The following is a 22,906-nucleotide window of genomic DNA, read 5'->3' on the forward strand; positions in this document are numbered from 1 at the left end:
TCAAATCCCAGGCTTGTTATATAATAGGTAGTTGCCATATTTATGACTGTATACTGTCTTCTGAGACAAGTTAACACTGTACATGGTCATACAGGGATGTTATAATTGACTACAGCAGTGTAAAATCATAAGCTAATTGGCCAGCCAGCCAGATCACAGCGCAGTGCAGGTCGCCTTACCTCTACCTTCTGTTGAGTTCAGTGGTTTGCACTGTAGAGGTCTCTCTACAACAGTGAAAGAGTATCATCACAAATAAAATAAAAAATAAAAAAAAAAAGTGGTTGGTGACATGTACATCACTTACAGAGTGGCGAACTTCTGTTACGGAACAGTGTTTTCTAATAAGGTGTCTCAGTTAGTGCAATCAATCAGCTCCGCTTACATGGTTTAGGCTTCAACCTATTATTCCTATTATCAAACACCAACAAAAATTATTACAAATACTGAAAAGCAGTGTTTTAAAATAAGAATTAGTTGTATTGAAAAACACATGGCAACCTAAAAGCCAACAGTAAAGCATCCTGGACACCATTCATGTGTGGAGTTGCTTTTCAGCCCAGGGAGTGGGATCACTCAAAATGTTGCCCAAGAACACAGCCGTGAATAAAGAATAGTACCAAAACATCCTCCAAGAGCAACTTCTCCCAACCATCCAGGAACAGTTTGGTGATGAACAATACCTTTTCCAGCATGATGGAGCACCCTGCCATAAGGCAAAAGTGATAACTAAGTGGCTCGGGGAACAAAACATCAACATTTTGAGTCCATGGCCAGGAAACTCCCCAGACCTTAATCCCATTGAGAACTTGTGGTCAATCTTCAAGAGGCGGGTAGTCAAACAAAAAAAAAAAAAAAACACAAATTCTGACAAACTCCAAGCATTGATTAGACAATAATGGGCGGCCAGTCAGTCAGTATGTGGCCCAAAAGTTGATTGACAGCATGCCAAGGCGAATTGCAGAGGTTTTGATAAAGAAGGGTCAACACTGCAAATATTGACTCTTTTGCATAAACATAATGTAACTGTCAATAAAAGCCTTTGGCACTTATGAAATAATTGTAATTTTACTTCAGTATACCATAGTAACATCTGACAAAAAGCTCTAAAAACACTGAAGCCGCAAACTTTGTGAAAACCAATACTTGTGTCATTCTCAAAACTTTTAGCCATGGCTGTTATACCTGCATATGCCTAGTCAGATGGTTCTCAAGAGGAGTCTGGCTCTGCTCCTGTACCATAGGCGGGCACTGGATACACCTACTGTATACCCAGCATATACCGTATGTGCATTGTGAATGTTTTGCAACTTTGTTCTAATTTATATTGATAGCGAAAGACACATTCGTTGTTAGAAATTTTTCCTTTTTTTTGCAAAACACAAGCTCTATAATACAGCAGGCATAAACCTCCTTCACGTGTACAAAAGAAAGTAGCAAAAATTTCATGCCAAAATATGCCCGCAAGATCATATAATATATGCCTGAACAATTAAGGTGGCACCCATCAGCTTCAGAGAAGAACCCGTAACCAGAAAATCAGGAGCGCTTAGCTAGCGCGGGTAACCGTTGTCTTCATCAGTAGATTTTGCATCAGACCTCCTCAGACACCCCAAGTCATATGTCAACTGAAAAGCTTATAGGCATCGCTGTGCCGGGATGCCTCAGTCGCGAATACAAATATACGCCCTTATGTTACTCAAATTGCGCTTGCCTTCCCAATCATGTCTTTTCAGTTATGGTAGAGTTACAAGTGTAATTTTCTATCAAATCTGTATACGGACATGGACATACACTTTGGTGCTGTGCATGCCCATCAAAACAATTCGTGAATTTTACAATAAACAAATAGGAGCTGATGCTAATTTGGATGTATTTCTATCGGTCTAAATGCTTAAATCCAAGAGGGCAAAGTTAAAATTTGAGTAGCCATGTGACACACAACTACACCAAAAATAATAAAAAAAAATTAAACAAATAAACCCCTGTTGGAGTTATCTAAACCTGCCTATAAATATTTGAAGAACATCAAAGGCGGCACTGTTAAATTAAAAATGCTGTCACACAGATAGAAACTGGCCCCTGGCGCTGCCAGATTCAACATGTAGGAACCTCTGATCCTTGAACCGACAGACAGGGAAGCATTGCAACCTGAGACACTCTGTGAGAGCCGGGGGCTTGCTCAATTGAAAAATAGTTACAAAGAAAAAAAAAAGTGAAAGATAATGAAAAAGGGTGAAAGAGTTGCTGTATAGAAGAAGAATAAATTGATAGTGATAGGACCAGATCCACACAACTAAAAGATTCATAAAAAACACAGCAGGAGACTTATCTAGAAGTTTCTACAAACGTTTCACTGAAGAAAGCACAACAAAACATCTACCCATTTATGTACATGTATTCATTATTTTTTCATTTAACACATAAATCCTATTTGCTGGTTGCTCATAGACAATCCAGTTTATGGACAAACTGTGCTGTACTATCAGTCTGTGTTCTGACACCACACCAGACCCCCAGGTGTCATACACTATAGTCCTACTGCAAGACTGACTCATATATTCAAGCACTTGTTGCACCATGAAAAGAATAGCACAAAAAGGGGAAAAAAAAATAAATACCATCAATACACTCAATGATCACGATACTACATTTAGCACTACTGACTATGTCCATAACTCACTTCCATAGTGAAAACATAAAATTATGATTATGCCGCACATAGCACAGACGGTGTAATGGTTAGCGTTACTGCCTTACAGCACTGAGGTCGTGGGTTCAATTCCCACCACAGCCTTAACTGTGCGGAGTTTGTATATTCTCCCTGTGCTTGCGTGGGTTTCCTCCGGGTACTCCGGTTTCCTCCCACACTCCAAAAATATACTGGTAGGTTAATTGGCTCCCAGCAAAAATTAACCCTAGTGTGTATGTGTGTGAGCATGTGGTAGGGAATATAGATTGTAAGCTCCACTGGGGCAGGGACTGATGTGAATGCCCAAATATTCTCTGTAAAGCGCTGCAGAATATGTGTGCGCTATATAAATAACTGGTAATAAATAAATAATAAATAACTTGAAAGCCCATTGTTTACATACCCAGGTAATACATTAATTGCTAACTCAACTGGTGAACATGGCAACGATCAAGTGCATAGTGTGTACACAAAGGGTCATTTGAGGTCACCAGGGAACAAAGCTTGGAACACTGGCTCTGATCCAACAAATAGGAACGCATCACAGATTTCTTTTGGATAAAACACAAGACTTGACAAACACTGCAATTTAAAAATATGAATTGTTCAACAAGCAATATTGTCTTTGGTGTCGCTACTAACCATCACTACGGTAAAAGGGAAAGATTACGCAGGACACATCTTAGAACATTCGGGCTAAAAACACTTGTTGTATAATGAATAGGTGTAATTACAGGAATTGATGGCTTGTGTAGAACATACTGTAGATGGCAAATTACTATTCTTATTCTCACGTAGTTGTAACCTCTTTATATGCAGATAATAAATAGCCTCCAAATGTATACTTTTGTTCCTTCTTTAGCTATTACACAGTGTGTTGCCTGCGTCCCCTGTGGCTATCATAAATCAGAACAGATCAAAGCAAATATATGCAAACAGATTAAAAAAAACGAAAAAGGAAAAAATGTTGCGATTCTGCAAATTTCAGTTAAAATTAATCTAAACCACCACACGCAGTATTTCTGGTTCTCAAACAACCCTATGCTCAAGCAGAATTAATTATATTTAACATAAATGAAGACACTACTACTCTTATATAAGAGGCAGATATTCTAAAGTGCCAAGCAGGAGTTTCAATCAGAGCCGAATTTAGACCTCATGGGGCCCTAGGCAAGATACTGGTTTGGGGCCCCCATCCCTCAAACAATCCTGTGCATATATTACAGTAGGTGTTGCTGAAGCAAGATACACACATCATAATATATATTTCCAGTGACACGGACTGCAATATATGCACAGTTACTACAGTGTTGCTAGATCACATACATATTTGTATATCATCCTGAAATATTATATAGTCATATACAGGTAGAGAGAGCAGTGTTAATTAATAGTATAAGAATATTCTTAAGGTAAACTTACACAGGCTGGGGAGGTGGTCGGAGGAGGCTGGCCACACTGCAGAGGGGGAGGGGAGGCTGGCTACACTGTGGTGAGGAGGGGGGCTGGCAGCACTCACACTGAGGCCCTGATTCAGAGCCTGACGCTCTGACAGAGCGCTCGCTCTGAATCAGGGCCATCCCTCCTCCTTTTTGGAGCGGCTTCCTGGCCGCTCGCATAGCTGTGGGTGACCACCCACAGCTATAGCGAGCGGCCAAAATGATGGTCGCGATGGTCAAGACCATCGCAACCATCAGGCTTGTGACGAGACCCTTGCGGTAGGGTCTCGTTGCCGCAAGCCCTGGAGTGCTTTTGGCTCTGTCAGAGCCAAAAGCACTATCACTGACATCACTAGTGATGTCAGTGGGGCCTGCCCCAGACGGTAGGCATTCCCATGGGAACGCCTCCATCTGGGCAGCCACGCCCACGGCACACCCACCAAAGGGGGCGTGCTGTCAATCACCATCGACAACACGCCCCCTTTGGTGCGAGACCCATAACGACGGCTTTGCCGTCTATATTGGGTCTCGCGCATGTGCACGACAGAGCCGCCTCCGTCGTGCGCATGCGCACTTGGGCAACATGGACCCGCTTGCGAGCGGGTCTGAATCAGGCCCTGAGTGCGGAGCAGGGGCTGGCTACAGGGAGGTGGGTTGGTTGGAGTAGGCTGCTGCTGACTAGATCAGCGCATGCTGCTGGGGAGGCTGGCTACATGGGGGAGCGGCTACAATGGAGGAGGCAGGCAGCACTTACTGTGACTGCAGGGGCTGGCTACAGCAGCGCAGGCGATCAAGATCATCAGAGCATGCTGCTGAGAGGGGCTGGCTACAATGCGGGGGGGGGTAGCTGAGGAGACTGGCTGAACTCACTGTGCCTGCTCAAACTGCACATCACAGGGGTGGTATTGATTGGAGATGCTGCCGCGCTGCAGTGGTGAGTGGCACAGATTCCCCGGGCTGTCAGCTGAAGGACTGTAACGCCGCCTCAGAGTCCTCCTCCTCCTCCCACATGTTAAAAAGACAGAGCCCTGATCGTGCTGCTGCTGAGTATATACCGTGTCAGTGAGTTACCTCTCCCCGGTCGGTGCCAGTAGCAGTTGAAACACATAGCAGCACAAGGGAAGAGGGAGCGGCCACGGGCCCCGTAGGACCCGACGGGTGCCTAGGATACATTATGGTAAATCCGGCCCTGGTTTCAATTTACCTGTGTAAGCCCAAATGTTGAGCCAGATATGGACACTTGCTGTACAGATCACATGAGGGGCTAATAAGTTCACCACACAAAAAGGCTGACAGTGGTCATCTGAAAAATCAAGTTTACAAACATGCCTGAAATTTGGGGCGATTGATTTTGATCAGTCCGTTCTTATGCATCACGCATGTTTTAAGACCAAATAATATCAGGCCAATTTGTGGTTATTGCCAGTAATATATACATTATAAAACATACAGAAGAACTTACTCCATACAATTTCAAGGTTGAAATAAAATCTGTAAGGCAGCGACATCCACCTACACAGATACTGTACGGTAAAATATAGAATTCCTCAACTGTAAATACGTATGAAAATGTATGAAGTAAGACTGCACAAAACAAATTAAATTTAATGTTGGCAACTCCAAGCTAAGGAAACCAGACGCCCAAGAGGTGGAAAATACTGTCTGGACTATAAAGGAGAACATTTTCCCGCCCATCAATTCATAAAAATTACAGGCTGTACTTAAGTCCCAATTTTAACTACTGTAAATAGAATACACTTTATTTAAACACATGCTTTGACAAAATGTGGTCTCTCTCTATACAAAATTGCTATGTACAATAATGAAAAGCAATAATAAAGATTCTAGTAACATATACATATATACACATACACAGATCAGCCGTAACATTAAAGCTACCGACAGGTGAAGTGAATAAAATTGATCATCTAGTTACAATGGTGCCTGTCAATGGGTGGGATATATTAGGCAGCAAGTGAAGAATCAGTTCTCGAAGTTGATGTGGTAGAGCCACTTTAACAAGAGACAAATTGTGATGGCTAGATGACTGGGTCAGAGCATTTCCAAAACAGCAGGTCTTGAGGGGTTTACCTGGTAAGCAGTGGTTAGCACCTACCAAATGTGGTCCAAGGACAACTGGTGAAAAGGGTCATGGGCGCCCAAGGCTCATTGATGTGTGTGGGGAGTGATGGGATAGCCCGTCTGGTCTGATCACATAGAAGAGCTATTGTAGCACAAATTGAAGAAAAAAAGTTATTGCTGGCTATGATAGAAAGGTGTCAGAACACAGTGCATCGCAGCTTGTTGCGTATCGGGCTGCAGGCCCATGCTGACCCATGTCAACTGTCAAAAATACCTACAATGGGCATGTGAGCATCATAACTGGACCATGGAGCAACGGAAGAAGATGGCCTGGTCTGATGAATCAGGTTTTCTTTTACATCATGTGGACAGCCAGGCCCGTGTGAGTCGTTTACATGGAGAAGAGATGGCACCATGATGCTTTATGGGAAGAAAGCAATCCGGCAGAGGCAGTGTGATGTTCTGGGAAACTTTGGGTCCTGCAATTCATGTGGATGTTATATACCACCTATCTAAACATTGGTGCAAACCAGGTACACCCATTCATGGCAGCGACCTCTTTCAGCGGGATAATGCACCCTGCCACACCACAAAAAATGTTCATAAATGGTTTAAGGAACATGACAAAGAATGTTGACTTGGCCTCGGAATTCCCCAGATCTCAATCTGATCGAGCATCTATGGGATGTGCTGGGAAAACTAGTCCGAGCCATGGAGGCCCCACCTCTTGGCTTATACAGGACTTGAAAGAATCTGCTTCTAACAACTTGGTGCCAGATACCACAGGACACCTTCGGAGGTCTTGTGGAGTACATGCCTCAAAAGATAAGAGCTGATTTGGCAGCACGAGGGGACCTTCACAATGTTAGACAGGTGGTTTTAGTTATTGTCTATCGGTATATTATATATAATCATATTACCATGCACAAATTTTGTCAATAAGGGATGTTATAGCAGCATTTGAAACTCCTCAATGCCCTCCATGAGCTTACTGCTATTTGTAACCACATCGCTAACACCATCAATAGCCCTCCAAGACTTGCTGAGTCCCCGTCATGGTGAAAGTGTAATGTACATGTCCAGACAGCCGTCATGCATGTGCATTATTTAGCAACGATAGGCTGTCAGACGCCGCCACCAAGGAGGGGGACACTGCGGGACCTTGTCTGAGAGGTACATTATATAAAACACCAGCTGCATATTCGTTAGAATCACTGTGACACCAAACAAAATATGCAGCCGGTAATAAGGATAGTTCTTAAATAGAGCCCTTTGTCTGTTAGGAGTCGTCGATAAGCTCGAGTGACCCACTGCCCGCTTCATCATTAGGTTCATCAGGTTGATCTCTGATATCTCTCAGTACAACCTTAGATGGTAGAACTAGCTGTTTGGAGAAATATTGGAGACTGTACCCGACAAACCCAGTTTGTCACTAAAGCATACTGACTACTACTAAGAGGCAATTTGTGATATGCATTTTTTAAAATCTGATGCACATGTATCTTGCAGTGGAATTAAAATCATATTTTTAATGAATCTCATTATTATGCGTCCCTTCTTGTATTTTAATATAGACTGCTGCTGATCCGTTGAGGAGGGATAAAAAGAAGGGGAGATGCATTGAAGGGTGTAAGAGAGAGAGAAATTCACGCCAGACAGGGGGCAGGGCTTCCTTGCACTGGGAATGCATGCTCCCAAAGAGGAGCACCCCTCAGTGTGAATAGATGCCGTGCATCCCCGGGTCAAACTTCTGCCCAGCGTACACCAACAGGAGGTCAAACAGACCAATTAATTTTATATTAAAAAAAAAAAGCTGAAGTACCCGGTGTTTGCCCAAGTTATTAGGTTTTATTATGTGAGGTTGTCAAAATCCATCCAGTGGAAGGCACAGAACAAAAATTGTGTCAAAATTCTGCCTGGCACACTCCAGACCCAATGTTACCACTCTGTGAAGTTTTCATCCAAATGCACCCAGTGGAAGGCTCAGAACAGCTGCCAGGGTCAAAGCTCTGCCCAGTGTACACCAAAGGGAGGTCCAGCTGGCAGCCTAACCCCCTAAAACCTGGCCAGGATCCAACTGGACCACCCTGCGTTGGTTTCATCCCAATTGGTGCAGGGGTGTCCGAATGTATAACAGGACAGAAACACAAAAACAAACCAATTAATTTTATATATAAGATTAGTCGTTCTGTCGCTTGAGTAGTGAGAGGACACACACAGGAAAGGGAGACAGCAACAATTAAGGAATTACTGATTCTGTAATTGCCCATGATCCCTTTTATTTGCAAGGTCTAGGTACTTTCTAAGGCAGCATTGTGAATAATCTAAGCCTGAAGGAAAATCATAATGTTTATTACAGATACCCCTACTAGTATATACACCTAATCACAGGTATTCACTTGCTGGTATTTATAATTTATGTAAAATTAAAGCCAATTAAAGTTCAGGGTATAATTAAGTTTATAATGACTTGGCAAGTATAGTTAGCGTATTGTACAGAGCTGAAATTTACTGGAGGATATTTTTCTTTTCATATTGGAGGCCACTGAGTATTTTTTGATCAAATTATTACATACATATCAAACAATATAATGTACATCCAATCAGTTACAAGAAAGTTTCTGTACCTTGAGATGTACTATTTTTTTTAATTATTCTCTGCTCTATGATAAACATCTTGCAACCTTTATCTATAATTCTATGGAGAAATGGATTACAGAGAAGCCTTTAAAAAGGACTAGAAATCCCCAATATTGAACATTGATACACATGAACCATGAAGGGAAATGATATTGCTCAGTGTTAAGGGGCCTATCCATTAGCAGATCTTTTTCAAAAGATGAAAGACAAAATTCCTGGGGCTGCGGTGACAGATATCTGTCATATACATGACAGATTTTTGCAAACGACAAACGATATTGCATGACATCATTCAGGGAAGGATTTTTTTTTTAATGTTTCTATTCATTTTCATTAAAAATATCGTTTGTCGTTCACCGTGACAGATATTTCTAATATCTGTCAGCGATAAACGATAATTGACAAAAGAAATTGTCGGCCGTGGGAGTGCGCATTTTTATCGTTCAGAGCCTATCCATTAGCAGATAAATTGAATGACTGAACGATAAATCGTTCATCGTTCAAATTTATCTGCTAATGAATAGGCCCCTTTAAAGTGACATTTCATTACAGCTGTTAAAAACAGAATTATCAAATGCAGGTCAAAAAGTTCAGAGTTGCTGTGACATCACTGATCCCCAACGCTTATACCGTATATGAACCACAATATTTCTGCAAAGCAAGTCTGCCTAGCTGTCAGTCACTGTAGTAAGCTGCCAGGATACTAACATGTAGACAAAGTAATGGTGGACATTTCTCCAAGTATAAAAACACTTTAATTACCTCATTTATATTAAACAGTAAAATAGTGCATAGTCTTTGATAGATATCAATGTAGCTTTACTTCCACTCTAATAACCAAATCTGTATTCCTGTATTAAGATGATTTTTGGCAAGTTTGGTCTTCTGTGAGCTCACATTTACAGACATATTTATCACATTCCGCAAATAAATTGCTGGTGTGCTGTAAAAAATTAGATTACATGCAATGCGATATTTGCAAATATCGCATGAATGTATTAAAATTTGCATCACAGGACAGAGCTTGTGAGAAAGCTTTGTCCCTACGAATCCCCTACCCGCAAAAAATACTGCGTCTGCGTATGCACTGGCTACCTTACAGCTGTGCTCCTGCCTCAATGCCCCTGCACACGGAGCAGGCTTCTGTGATGAGCCTGTGTGTGTCTAAAGAGACCACAGGCTGATCACAGAAAAAATAAATACCGTATATACTCGAGTATAAGCCGAGTTTTTCAGCACATTTTTTGTGCTGAAAAAGTACCCCCTCGGCTTATACTCGAGTGAAGTGTAGCGCTGACCGGACGGAGTTCGGTCAGCGCTACACAGCACAAACACACAGCCGCCAGAGCCGGCAGCTGTGTGTTTGTTGTAATCAGCAGCCGCTGAGAGTCTGTTAGACTCTCATCGGCTGCTGCTGCTCCCACTGTGGGTAAAGGGAGAGATGTCATGAGTAATGACGTCTCTCCCATGCAAAGCGGCCGGAGGAGCTGTTAGCGGTGGGACCAGGAGCGGGAGTTTCAGGTAAGTGATTTTTTTTTTTAATTCTCATTACGTCTCTCTCTCTCTCTACTGGGGGGGGGGGGGGACTACTGGGGGCACTATCAGGGGGGATTACTACAGGGGGCACTAAAAAGGGAGATTACTACTGGGGGCACTAAAAGGGGAGGGGATTACTACTGGAGGCACTGAAAAGGGGGGATTACCACTGGGGGCACAACCAGGGGGATTTACTATTGGGGGCGCTAGTAGCTGCTGCCATTTCCCACCCTAGGCTTATACTCGAGTCAATAAGTTTTCCCAGTTTTTTGTGGTAAAAGTAGGTACCTCAGCTTATATTCGGGTCGACTTATACTCGAGTATATACGGTAGTTATAATAGAAAATAATGAAATATAAAAAACAACATCTGCACCCAGGGTTCGGTGAGCTCCTTGTGTGACCCCTTTTCAGCCGATCTGTGCGGACAACTGAGATGCCAGCCCAGACTTCAGCTGACTGGGTGACAGACTGAGCTCACCGATCGCAGATCCTGGATGCAGATAATGAAATAAAACTTATTTTCTATTATAACTTTTTTCTCTGTGATCAGCCTGTGGTCTATTTAGACACACAGGCTGATCACAGAAACCAGTTCCAGGCTCTGCTCTGCCTATCAGCATGCAGGAACTGCAGAGCAGGGAGTAGAGCAAACTGAGGAAAGCCTCTAAAACGCCATCTAAAAAAAAAAAAATTACCAGTGGATAAACCAACAATGGGGGCACTAACCTAATTTTCCCTTTTAAAATGTTTATGTATATAGACACTTCTGAATGTATTCCTGAAATGATACTAGCAGCTGGAGAAATGAAGCAGACTGATAGTCAAACAAGAGAGCAATAAAACGAGTCACAACATAAATATTACACCAAATAAAATAAAACTGTTGATGTACATTTATATGATGTACACCTAATAGGAGGTGAAATGTATGTCAATGTATTCAGATGATTACCTTTGCTTCCCTCACATTACATTATCCTAACCTCTTTCCTCCCTTAGCTAAAGCCCGTGACTGCTCCTTTTAGCCATTTTTCCTGGGGTTTATTCGATTCTGTAATTCAGAACTGGCAACCCATTTGCATTTGCCATTTTAAAAAAATGGTATTTTAATATTTTGATTGCAGCTTTTGATTGTTGTCACCACTTCCCATGGGGAAAAAAAAAAAAGAGAAATCCCTGTGGATATATAGTTATGGAGACCATTTTCTGGATTAAACCACTAGATTTATATGTTTGCAGCCTATCAATACTAGCGGGCTCATTGAGCAATGCGGTGTAACTTCTCCATAGTGAATTGATAGGCTACATTTTGATTCAGCCCACAGTCTGCACAGTATGACTATCAGGTCCACTTTAATGACAGAAAATAATCTTAAAATGATGATGTCAAAGTTAAGTTTTTGTGTTTTACATCAAACTTATATCATACAGCAGCACATTGATCATAAAAACATGAATAGTGTCCAAGAGATGAGCGAGTCTCTCACTAAGCAGTGGTGGGAGGCCTGCATTCTAGACACACAGGGGGCAAGTCAATTATTTTTTAAGTTGCGGTAGTTAATGGGCGCCCAATGTTGCAATACAATTGTTTGTGGGCGCCTATTATATATCACGTTTGTCACTGTCAATTATACCAGGTTTAGCCACATAAAATGCTTAAACCCATCTAAAGCCCAGGTTAGTGTACCCAAACAACAGACTTCACACATTTCTGCTCGCCTCCCAGTGAAGGGGTGATCTGAAATACTGGCGCCTGCGGGTGTTTGCATCCAAATGGAGCAACAATTGAATTGCTCTGTTGGGCACCCGGCACGGACAGCTGTCGGCGAAAACATTTTTATCGCCCCCATGGTGCCTTAAATGCATGCAGTATGCGCAGGAAACATATCTGGTCATTGAGATCATTATGTTGCTTGCTGACTGCATCAAAAAGTAAAGAATAAAAAGTAATAAATCGGTGCAGAGTTTGTATGTTCCAAGTTTGTGCGAATTTTCCCCGGTTACATGGCTTACCCGCATAGAACTTCATACCGGTACTTTAATTGGCTGCTGGCAAATTGTCCCCATTTGTGTGGTAGAGAAAGACTGCAAGCTCCAATGGGGCAGGAACGAATGTGCAGGATTCAATATTCTCTGTGTGATATGGTGGTGCTATATAGTCTTTAATAATAATAACGTTCTCCTACAATATCAAATCGCTGCACTAAGTACCTCAAAGAAAAGAAAAGAAAAAAAACCAAAGCTAGTTGGCGAATGCAAATATATTAAATTGTAATCTCGGTCAATTTTCTGTACATTACTGATGTCTAGTGAGAAAATAAAATAGCTGAAGGACTTGAAAGGGAGTTTAGATAAGTGTTATGAAAGCCTGGTAGAGAATAAAATACTGCTTCATTTTGCCAACTCCTGACATTATCTCTCTGCTCGGCAGGATAAAACAGTTTTAAATGGCTTATTTAAGTTGCTAATTTTGTATTAATAAGAGCTCAGTTGAGATTAGAGTTAAGAGAGCAAACAGTTGGCACAAAGTGTAGAAAACACACATGGCAAGAGGTGTCTGAGGTGATGGAAAGCATAGAGTGTGTACACCAGTTAATGAGCTAGTTTAAACCAAGAGCACAAACTGCCCAAAACAAATGCTAAATGCAATCTTCGACGTATATTACTCTTAAGAACAACATTGATTGCAGAATGTTGACAAAAAGAGATCTCAAACTTCAACCATGCTTGGAATTGCCTATATGTGTATCAGTCAGACCCCAAAAATCGTTGAGTTCTGCTGTGAAATACACTATGGGAAGTAGCAAATTTGTTAACATATTAAGCCAAACGAGTACTGTTATTAAGGCTAAGGGGTCCATATATCTGCAGATTGCTGCAATTCACTAAACCTCCATCTTACCCACCACCTGCTGTCAGCCTTCCTCATTCAGAAGCCAGCCACATAACCCCACATTCCTTATCCCCCTTCTCTAGATCGATATCACCTCCACACTACATCAACCCTAATAATCTCATTCTCCTGTCACCTCTTAACCCTGTCCCTCTCTCCTGTTAGCTCTGGAAAGCCAGTTTTGTCTATAATAAAATGGTCCCCGTTCATGAGCATTTCATCTGCAACGCCTTGCTTCTCCTTGCCATCACCAAACCCTGGATTTACCCATCTGACACCACTGCTCCTGCAGCTATCTCCTTTGTGGGCCTCACATTCTCTCACACACCCTGGCCTGGAGGTTTCCAGGGTGGTAGTCTTGGGGTCCTGCTATCCTTGGGTCACTCCTACCAAGTCTTACCTTCTGAACCCTTCATCTCATTCTTTCCATTCAACACTAATGACATTTGCCTCTTCCAACTTCTGCGAGTAGCTGCCTTTTTTTGTCTCCCTGGCCTTCATTCAAAATTCCTCCATCACTTGGCTTCCTGGCTCTTAATCTTCAAATGGGCTCTCAAGACCCATTTCTTCCTCAAAGCTTTCCAGCGCTCATCCTAACCCACTACTCTATGCTCCTTCCTCACTATCTAGCTCATCTGTGTCACCCCTGTTTGTCTGACCCTCCCCTTAGAATGTAAGCTCTCGCGAGCAGGGCCCTCTTCCCTCACATGCTGCTTCTTGCCTTACTTTGATTTACAATGGCACCTAAAACTTGGTTACTGACACCCTGCTGCTTATTTAGGTGTTCTGCAGCATTGTTTACAAATCATGTACTTGTCCTGCTTTGTCTGTACTGTTAATAACTGTTGTCTTGTGTGCTCATTTGTTTCTGTACTTTGTAAGGCACTGCAGAACCCTTGTGGCGCCATATAAATAAAAATTCCCAGTTCCGCCAACGTCGGGCGAGGGGATTGGGAATATTTAACATGTTGAAAAATCTAGATTCCCCGATCCCGACCTGAAAATGGTCAGAATTAGCAAGTCAGGGATTTTTAACATTTTGAATTTCGCAAATCCACATAGGGAACAACGGTTTTTGTCGCCGATTGGGTTGGAAGAACGGGGAATCGCGGCTCAATATCTTAAAATAAAGTTTACTACCCTAAGACTTTAGACCAGTCATTCAACGGGCCCCTAGCTATTGTTGAGGTCATATAGCCTCCGCCCCGCTGTGTCTCGACAGCCACATACACCCCTGTGTCTCAACAGCCTCAAAAGCCCTCATCCATGTTTCAACAGCCTCAAACGCAACGTTCTTGCTAGCTTCATGCACCAAAATCCGTTTCACGCCAGCCTTATTCCACCCACCTACATTTGTCTCACCAGTCTCCTACTTTGAACAGTGCAACCAATGGGCTTCACAGATGTCTGCTGGTATGACATGGGCACGTGCCACCATGTGCTCATCATGCACTCCTGCCAATGTCAGACCTGCCAGTTGAAGTCCATGGCGCATCCACAGATAGGTGGGGGTCGTCCTGACTATGGGTACCTGCACCTCTATTCAGCTCACACTGTTCCTGGATGGGGGTGGAGGGAGGTGGGGCTGACCCACTGTATGTCAGCCTGGCAGTGACAAGAAGCTCTGAGGAAGGGCAGGGTCCCTCCTAGTCTCTAGCTTACTGCTTCTAGGCTGAAATTTGGCAGCTTATAATATATATATGCTAACCCCACTCTTCTCAATTCCAGTGCTGCTAAAACTCAAATACACAGAGTTTCACAACACGTAATTGTATATACTATTTTCAAGGAACTCAAGCTTCGGAATCTGGTGAACAAACTTAAAAAAAATTGTTTGTGTGAATTAACTCAAACATGAAAAGGTAAAAAAGGTGAACATTACATCAAAGAACGGAGGTAGCAAAACTTTAACTGTATTTAATTTATACCCTGGATATTTTTACCCATTAAGAACAGGAAAAGGTCATCTAATAAAAAATGCTATTCAAATTACCAGGAATTTGATGTCTTCTTTCATTTCTTCCTAAATGTGTAAACAAGAGAAACTTGGCTGCATTTTTATCCTAGTAAAATATCAAAAGGAAACAGCTACAGCCCAATTTACTCCAACCTACTTTATTCAAACACAGAATATCTAAATGTACCCAGTCTGGGAATGGAGGCCCATATAGTTCCAATGCCATTAAAAACTCAATTAATTTGCAGTAAAAAAAAAGTGTTGCAAGGACATCCTACATGTTTTATGCAAGGACACAGACAAATGGATACAACCAGATGTTGAAATTCCCATATGAAATTCCAGTTGTCTCAAACTCTAAGCATAATTTCCCTTTCCCTTTGAGTAAAGGTTTTGGCCATATATTGAAGTGGTTCAAGTCTATGTAGGTGCTACAAAGCAGGTTTCACACAAAAATATGGAAAAGGAGAACTAATTTTGGCATCTCAAAATCATCAAACCAAATATGTTTAGGCTATATATTAGGTTTCCTTAATAGAAAAAACACAAAACAAAACACCCTGAAAAATGAACCACCGAAAAAAACTAAAGACAATCCTACAAAACAATTTAGAAATAAATTGTGGAAGGGTTGGAGCGGGCAGGATACAAAATGTGGGAAGGTGCAAAAGGGACGGTATTTGAATCCGTACAGGCCTACTGACCTTGCATTTGTCTTGTATGCAGCATGAACAATAATATATAGTTTTCAAGGATTTGTCCCTATTTTTCAGTACAGTCTAAATGCACAATAATTTTAATCTTAGTCTGCAGATTAGATGCCATTCTTAACATCTGTTCTTATTCTATAAACCTTATAAAAAATTATGTATGGTCAAGAATTAAAGTCAAAGAAAGTGCATAATAAACTATAGAAACATGACATGATTGAATTAATATTATCAAGAGTGCATGGACTAAGCATTATATCCATAGAAATTAGTTTAAAATGCTGCATCTATGAATAAGTTAATTTATGAGTAATTTATACATCAGGTTGCCAGTGATACAAAGCTCATAGAAAGCTATAAAAAAAATGGTCATAAATGTTTTAAGGAAGAACTACAACAGCCATGAAATCCTTCATGAAGATGTAATACATTTTAAAGACAATATAAATGGTGATGTCTTCTCGTAAGGAAAATTTAATTCACTGGGGAAATGTATTGTAAATAGCTTTAAGTGCTTTTCACCTTTGATACTATGGTAATCAGCATAGAGATTAGCACAAAAAAAAAATTTTGAAATTAAAAAAAAAAATTAAATGTAAATATACTAACATGGTAATATTTCCTGCAGATGGTTAACATATACACTTGCTAGCGATACGGTCACACTTCAAAAACATCCAAAAAACCTGGCTTCCATTACACAGAAATAAGTGTACCCATGTCTAGAGACAGTTCAGTTATGTTTTGGGATGAACCAACAGTCATTAGGAATAGGTTTCATCACTGAGGCTCGAGGAACAGCAAATCGTGTATACTCCCCCTGGAACGCCCGGGAGACTCCTTCATTTTGGGGAGTCCCCCAGATTCCAGATCCCCTCTGCATGATGCCACCACCTCATAATTGCACCATGTGGGCTGGGGCCCGAATGACGCAAATCTCCTCTGCACCCACATCTTCCCGCAGTGAACTTTTCCTGAGGGGACAGATTAAAAGTAGGCAGATATGCAGCAAACAGACACAAGGCCTTGTTAATATTGAACAGATGGAAAAGTGGTTCGCCACACAATATGGCCCTCTCCCCTTTTCTGCAGCCGACTGATAAAATGAACATATCTTTAGCAAAGCTAGGTTTTGGTATTGATTATTAACTTTAACTTAATTTACGATTACAGTCACTAGCAGTGATTAATGCCTACAATGTCCAGTTTTTTATTGCGATTGCAAAAAACATTCAAGGACAACTGCACTTTCCATTCAACCACAACTGAACTGTAAAAGTCTCCACTAGATTTCTTTGATAGGAGAAAATGGTGTGTCCATTAAATGTTTATAATATATTGATTTGAAGTTATTGCAAACAGAAATTACTAGTCAGCTCAGAGTTTTAAACGCATTACATTACTATAACCATGTAGAGAAATCTATAATAATATACATGGTCTTTTCTCATACTCTCAAAAATTAATCACTCAAAACGCAAAAAGGATACTCCAGTACACAGCAATAAATGAAATGGAATTTACATGTTGGTGTGCTTGCAGAGCTTTACATTGAGTAAAAATGATAGTATTTCTACTGCTTGTATGCATACGTGCACACCTCTAGTTTTTGTTGGAATCTGTATTAAATACAGACGGCTGAATAGCCGCTGGTTCTCATACAGACGCCGAAAGGAGGACATCCCGATAGTGGCTCGTAAGTATCCTAACCCTCCCTTGGTGGTGCCTAACCCTAAAACTACTGGGGGTGGTGCCTAACCCTAAGTCATCCCCCCCCGTGGGTGCCTAAACCTAATCCTCCCTTGCCACACCCTAAACCTAACCCTCCCGGGGGGGTGCCTAGCCCTTACCTCCTCCCAGGGGGTGCCTAACCCTAACCTCACCCTGTGGTACCTAATCCTCCCCCCCGCCGCGGCTACAACCTAACTATCCCCGGCTTACCTCGTTTGGGACGCCGGGTGTCAGATTTCAGCATGGGGCTAAAGGTAGACGCCTGCATTTCGACGGCTATCTTTAGTCCTGGGGTCGGCCTTCCGACTGTCAGCGGTAAATTAACCGCAACCCGTTTCTGTCACATTAGCAACAAGTGTGTACGGTGAAATTTGGGAAAACATTCTTAGTTCATTTGATCATTTCTTATTTTCCTACTAAAATATTGATCAGTTTAGCCATCTTAAATCTGCATTGACACATAATTAGCAGAATGTTTTATAGTTTGACACTTTGAAATGTCTGCACAGATGGGCTGGAAGGGGCATGTGAGTGTGAGGCCCAATCAGCAGTTGCAGCCTCTGTTGGTGTGGCTTCTGACTGGCCATCCGGCTCACACACCTGATTTTATACCATACACAAAAGTATCACTTTAAAATAATCATGAGGAGGGGTCATTGGGAATAGCTTTATTATACCTTTCAGTTAGGTGTGTTTGAAGCTATACACAAATATGTGCTTTCAATGGAATCTGCAAAAGGCATCCCAATGAAAGAATCGGAGGATACTAGGTTTCTGATGTTTCCAAGGGAATCGGGGATAAAAGAATCCTTCAGCAGAGGAAATGCACTCTGGCTCCCAAGTAAAGAGGGAACCCCCCTGAAATGTTCATTCTCACACCTTTTCGCACAATTTTTATGCATAAGACCAGATAAGCATTGCAAATGCATGAAGGGAGGAGCATATTATGCACTTTCATAAATGACCATTATTCTTTTCTTTGGTACATGCCAGCCAATGAGACAGAGAAACACAACCAGCCATGCAAAATACAAGCGACTCCTACACTCCACTGCCTCTAATATTGGGTACACACCTCAGCGATGTGCTGACACAGATGGGATATAACGATACATCACATTGCCGTATTCATTGTACGATCTGCCATACGATGATGTTATATATTGTTACATTATTAATGTAACGCCGCATTATCCGTGTCATCATCCCATCTGATGTGCAGCACATTATATGGGAAGATGTAACAACCCAATTAGTCAAACGATGAATAGGGTGGACCTATGGATACATATTATACGATGGTCATTACGATACATTGCGGATCGCAAGATCAGCTAATATATTACATAGTCTGTGCCCAGCTTAACTCTTATAACTGAATTATACATCCCATTACTTCCACATCACCAAAATCAATATCAGTATAAAAATTATGCATCCTTAATGTCTTGCACCAATTAGTTTTAGCTTAAATAACTTTATCCAAATAATTTGTTACCCATTTACCAAATAAGTCACTATACTGTATAAACATTATTTGAATTTCTATCCATTTAAAAAAAAAAAATATATATATATATAAATCCACCTGTGCCCCTTAAGCTCTGATGACATTTTATATCCACCCTCCACCATGCACTCACATTATATACACACCTGGAAACAACTAGGTCACTTTTGTTCGCACAGTAGTATTAAAGAAAAAAAAAATCTGAGAAATCACCGTACAAATAAACATTATCAGGTCCACTACTGTGTATCTAGTTTCACAGCTAATGATTAGCATGAGGAAGGATGTAGGTATCAGTTACAGGAAGAACCTAACACAAAGCAGATCCCTCCACTGTTTGCTCTCAACAATAGGTCCTCGCACTTCCAGCGGACCTGGTAAGTAATCAGATCATGCTCTCATTCTATTCACATCTCATACTCACAGATGCTGCATTACTATTGGCTTTCACTCTGCTGAAGCTGAGGAAGCGCCGATTATTCTGTATAGCAGCATACACATAGAAAGGTCATGTTATACATCGCTGAGTGTGCTATTCACAAGCAGAGATCACAGGATTCTGCACTTTTGCATAACATAAAATTCTTAAAACCAATTCAAAGCACCGACCAGTTAATGAAGATTAATCCAGGCCATATTGGAGTTCTTTTTTTTTCGTAGTTTAGAGATGGCTCACTCTCAGCCCCATCAATGCTAAAGATTCACTGTGGAACTCACTGGATCCGTTTTAGGGTTTAAAACGCAATAATTCAGATGTTCAAATAATGCTGAATTGGTTTTCTCTGCGATTTTGGCAGCAAATTTTTTCTGAACTGGATTCCTAAGCAAGTCAGATTTTAGCTACAGTACATAGATAACCATATTGTTTTGTGGTGGGGAATAACCAGAAAATTTTTGATGCCCACAGGTAATCAATGAATGTACTGTGTTCATCACTGGCTTACGTTTCTACATAGAAACTACTTTGGATATTATGTATCCAATGTAATATATTTAGAACTAGTTTGTTAAAGAGTCCTGGAAGAAGGTTAATAAAGACAGAATATCTCTGGACTACATTTCATGCATGGGCCAGAATTCCCTCTAGGCCTACCATACTCTGTTTATAACAACAAAATTGTTTGCAATTCTCTCCAGAGTTTAAACATGCAAAGTCTTAAGAATGTTAATATTAAAGTCAAACATCTATTTAACTTTAGAAAACAAACAAATTCATGCAAATAGTCAAGGAACAGGATGTTAAATCTCCATCTGTGTGAATGTACAACTTTTTAAGCCAATTGTTACTACATATCCAGGGGCCTATGTATCAAAGCTTGATGGGAGATAAAATTGTGAGAGAAAAAAAAGTATTAACCAATCAGCTCCTAACTGTCATTTTTCAAACACAGCCTATAAAATGCAAGTCAGAAGCCGATTGGTTGGTGATTTATATCTCACAATTTTCTCTCTCATCAAGCTTTGATACATAGGCCCCTAAAGCTTTTCTGACCTGTAGAGCTTGCAATCTCATTATGGAAATTGCATGTGGGGCCAGTGTGCACTGCACAGTACATGGGATATAATCCAAAGTACTGACAGGCTTTTATTCTGTGCCAGTCAATCACCACCTTAAAAAAAAAAAAAAAAAAAAAAAAAAAGAAGAAGTATAAAGCAGTTGTGTGCTGCTTTACGGTCTGGATATTATTACACTATTGACCTTACAAACAACCCTTCCACAGATGTCTCCTGCGGCACCAAAAGGGTTAAGTTTTACCTTCAATACAGTGCACACAGCTAACAATCCTACTTCTATCTTGCAGGCAAGTGCTTTTTGTGACAGATTATCCCAGGCTATAGTCTTCACCAAGACTTCTAAAACAATTCCCATTACTTTCACACACAGGAAAGATCATGGGCTTCCGGAGAATGGCATTGATTCAACCCCCACCCCCCCCCCCCCCCCCCCCCCCTACAAAAAATAAAACCCAGTTTGGCACAAAAGTAAATTGAAATGAAATCAAATCCATATCCCATTTAACAACACAGCAACGTGTTTGATGGTTAGAAGTGCTGCAGATGTAGTCTAGACAAAACCTATTATATTGGCATTTCTCTTATCCAGAATATTGTATGAAACGTAAACATCTGAGTGCAGGCCATGTGACAGCCAGCACAACTGACATGGTATATTTTACTGAACCTACAATAAACTATTGCGAACAGGACCACTGGAATTCAAGATCAAAACTGCAATAGGCTATTTATCATTCTATCATGCTCACAAATATTCAAACTCAACTGAATAAAAACATGTATTGTCTATGTATCAGGAAAATATAATATAACACACACACACGTCATGAAACTAAACCTCCAATGAATAATTGGATAAGTAACTGAACTAGCTGTGTTAATGCCACTATGCATTGGCTTTATAAGAGTCACAGTAGAGGAGATAAATGGATGGTGCAGACAGGACATGTAGCTGTTTGAAGCTGGCAGGGATCCTGATCACAACTCTCACACAGTGTTATTCAATAGCACTGTCCCTATTGTCAATGAGGTACACACAAACTCAGTAGTATAGAAGCCATCTTGTGACCAAAGTACTACACAAACTGCCCCCTTCCTAAATCACTCCCACCCCCTGCCAGTGAGGAAAGTTTCTGCTGTCTCCAGCATGCAGAGAGGGCAGAGGGTTTAGCAGGCAGGAATGTGCACAAGATCATACATGATCGTCCCCTCTGCAGCCCGGACCCCCACTTAGGGTGACTGCGGATGGTTGGGGGTTCCTGCGGGGGATCCCCTTGCCAGTAGCTCTTCCTTACCTGCACGATCTCCCCCTCTGCGCTGATGGTGGCTCCAGCCCGGGAGAACCTCCCCTGTAACTCAGTAGTGTGGGTCTTATAATCTCCATTGGGACTGGACTCGAACAAAACCACTTCCACAAAGGCAGTCTCCTTAGCCAAGGACCCCCCGGGTGCCACAGCCAGCAGCAAGCCCAGCCAGAGCAGGGGCCGGCTCCCCTGGATCCAGGGCTGCTTCATCTCGCAGGATGGGGGGTCAGAGGCGACGGGAACATAATGTCCAAGTGGTTGCGGGGCTGGGCGCAGGGGAATCCGCTGCTCGGGGTGATCCGGCCGCACAAACACACACCACGGGATTCCAAGCGGTTGTAGCCAGAAAGAGATCCCGGCCCCGGTCACCACCAGATCCCCGCTGCTGCAGGAGGAGGGATCACATCGGAGATAGCAGCCCGATCATCTCACCATCGCCGCTTTTGTCACTAGTTACATGGCTGAGAGATCCTCTCTCTCCCTGCTGCTGTTCCCCCCTCTCCCTCTCTCTCTCTCTCTCCCTGCCAGGCGGCGGCATCCCTTTCATCTCATCCACGTGATTCTCTTTCTTTTTTTCTTCTTTTTTTTCTTTAACCCAAAAGGGTTTGTCCCCGCCCAGCAAATCTCTCTGACCCCGCTCTATCCACTCCCAGGCCTGGAGGGGGGTGCCAGTGAGCGAGCGGAGACACACAAGTAATAGGCAGCAGCAGCAGAAGGCGGAGAGGGGAAGACAGAGCAACAACTTCTTATTCTTCTTATTGCTGGATTGTTTGTTATTTCCAGGAGCTAAAGTGTCTCCTCCATTGCAAGGGGGGGGGGGCTGACAGAGAGGGAAAGTAGTGGGAGTACAAAGATCAAAGGGAGAACTCTGTAATCGTGAGGACACCTGAGCGGTGAG

General features: G+C 41.9%; 1 protein-coding gene across 1 annotated transcript in view; it reads right to left on the reverse strand.

Moving 5' to 3' along the window:
- ZNRF3 (zinc and ring finger 3) overlaps positions 1 to 22,420 on the reverse strand; it is a 159,231-nt gene extending 136,811 nt beyond the window's left edge. Inside the window, exon 1 of the mRNA XM_088449113.1 lies at positions 22,000 to 22,420. Coding sequence (XP_088305239.1) covers positions 22,000 to 22,218 — 219 coding nt within the window. The 5' untranslated portion in view covers positions 22,219 to 22,420. The remainder of the gene's footprint in view (positions 1 to 21,999) is intronic.
- Positions 22,421 to 22,906: the final 486 nt, after the last annotated feature.

The sequence above is a fragment of the Taudactylus pleione genome, unplaced genomic scaffold, assembly GCF_031769625.1.
Source record: "Taudactylus pleione unplaced genomic scaffold, aTauple2 ptg000479l, whole genome shotgun sequence".
NCBI lineage: Eukaryota > Metazoa > Chordata > Amphibia > Anura > Myobatrachidae > Taudactylus > Taudactylus pleione.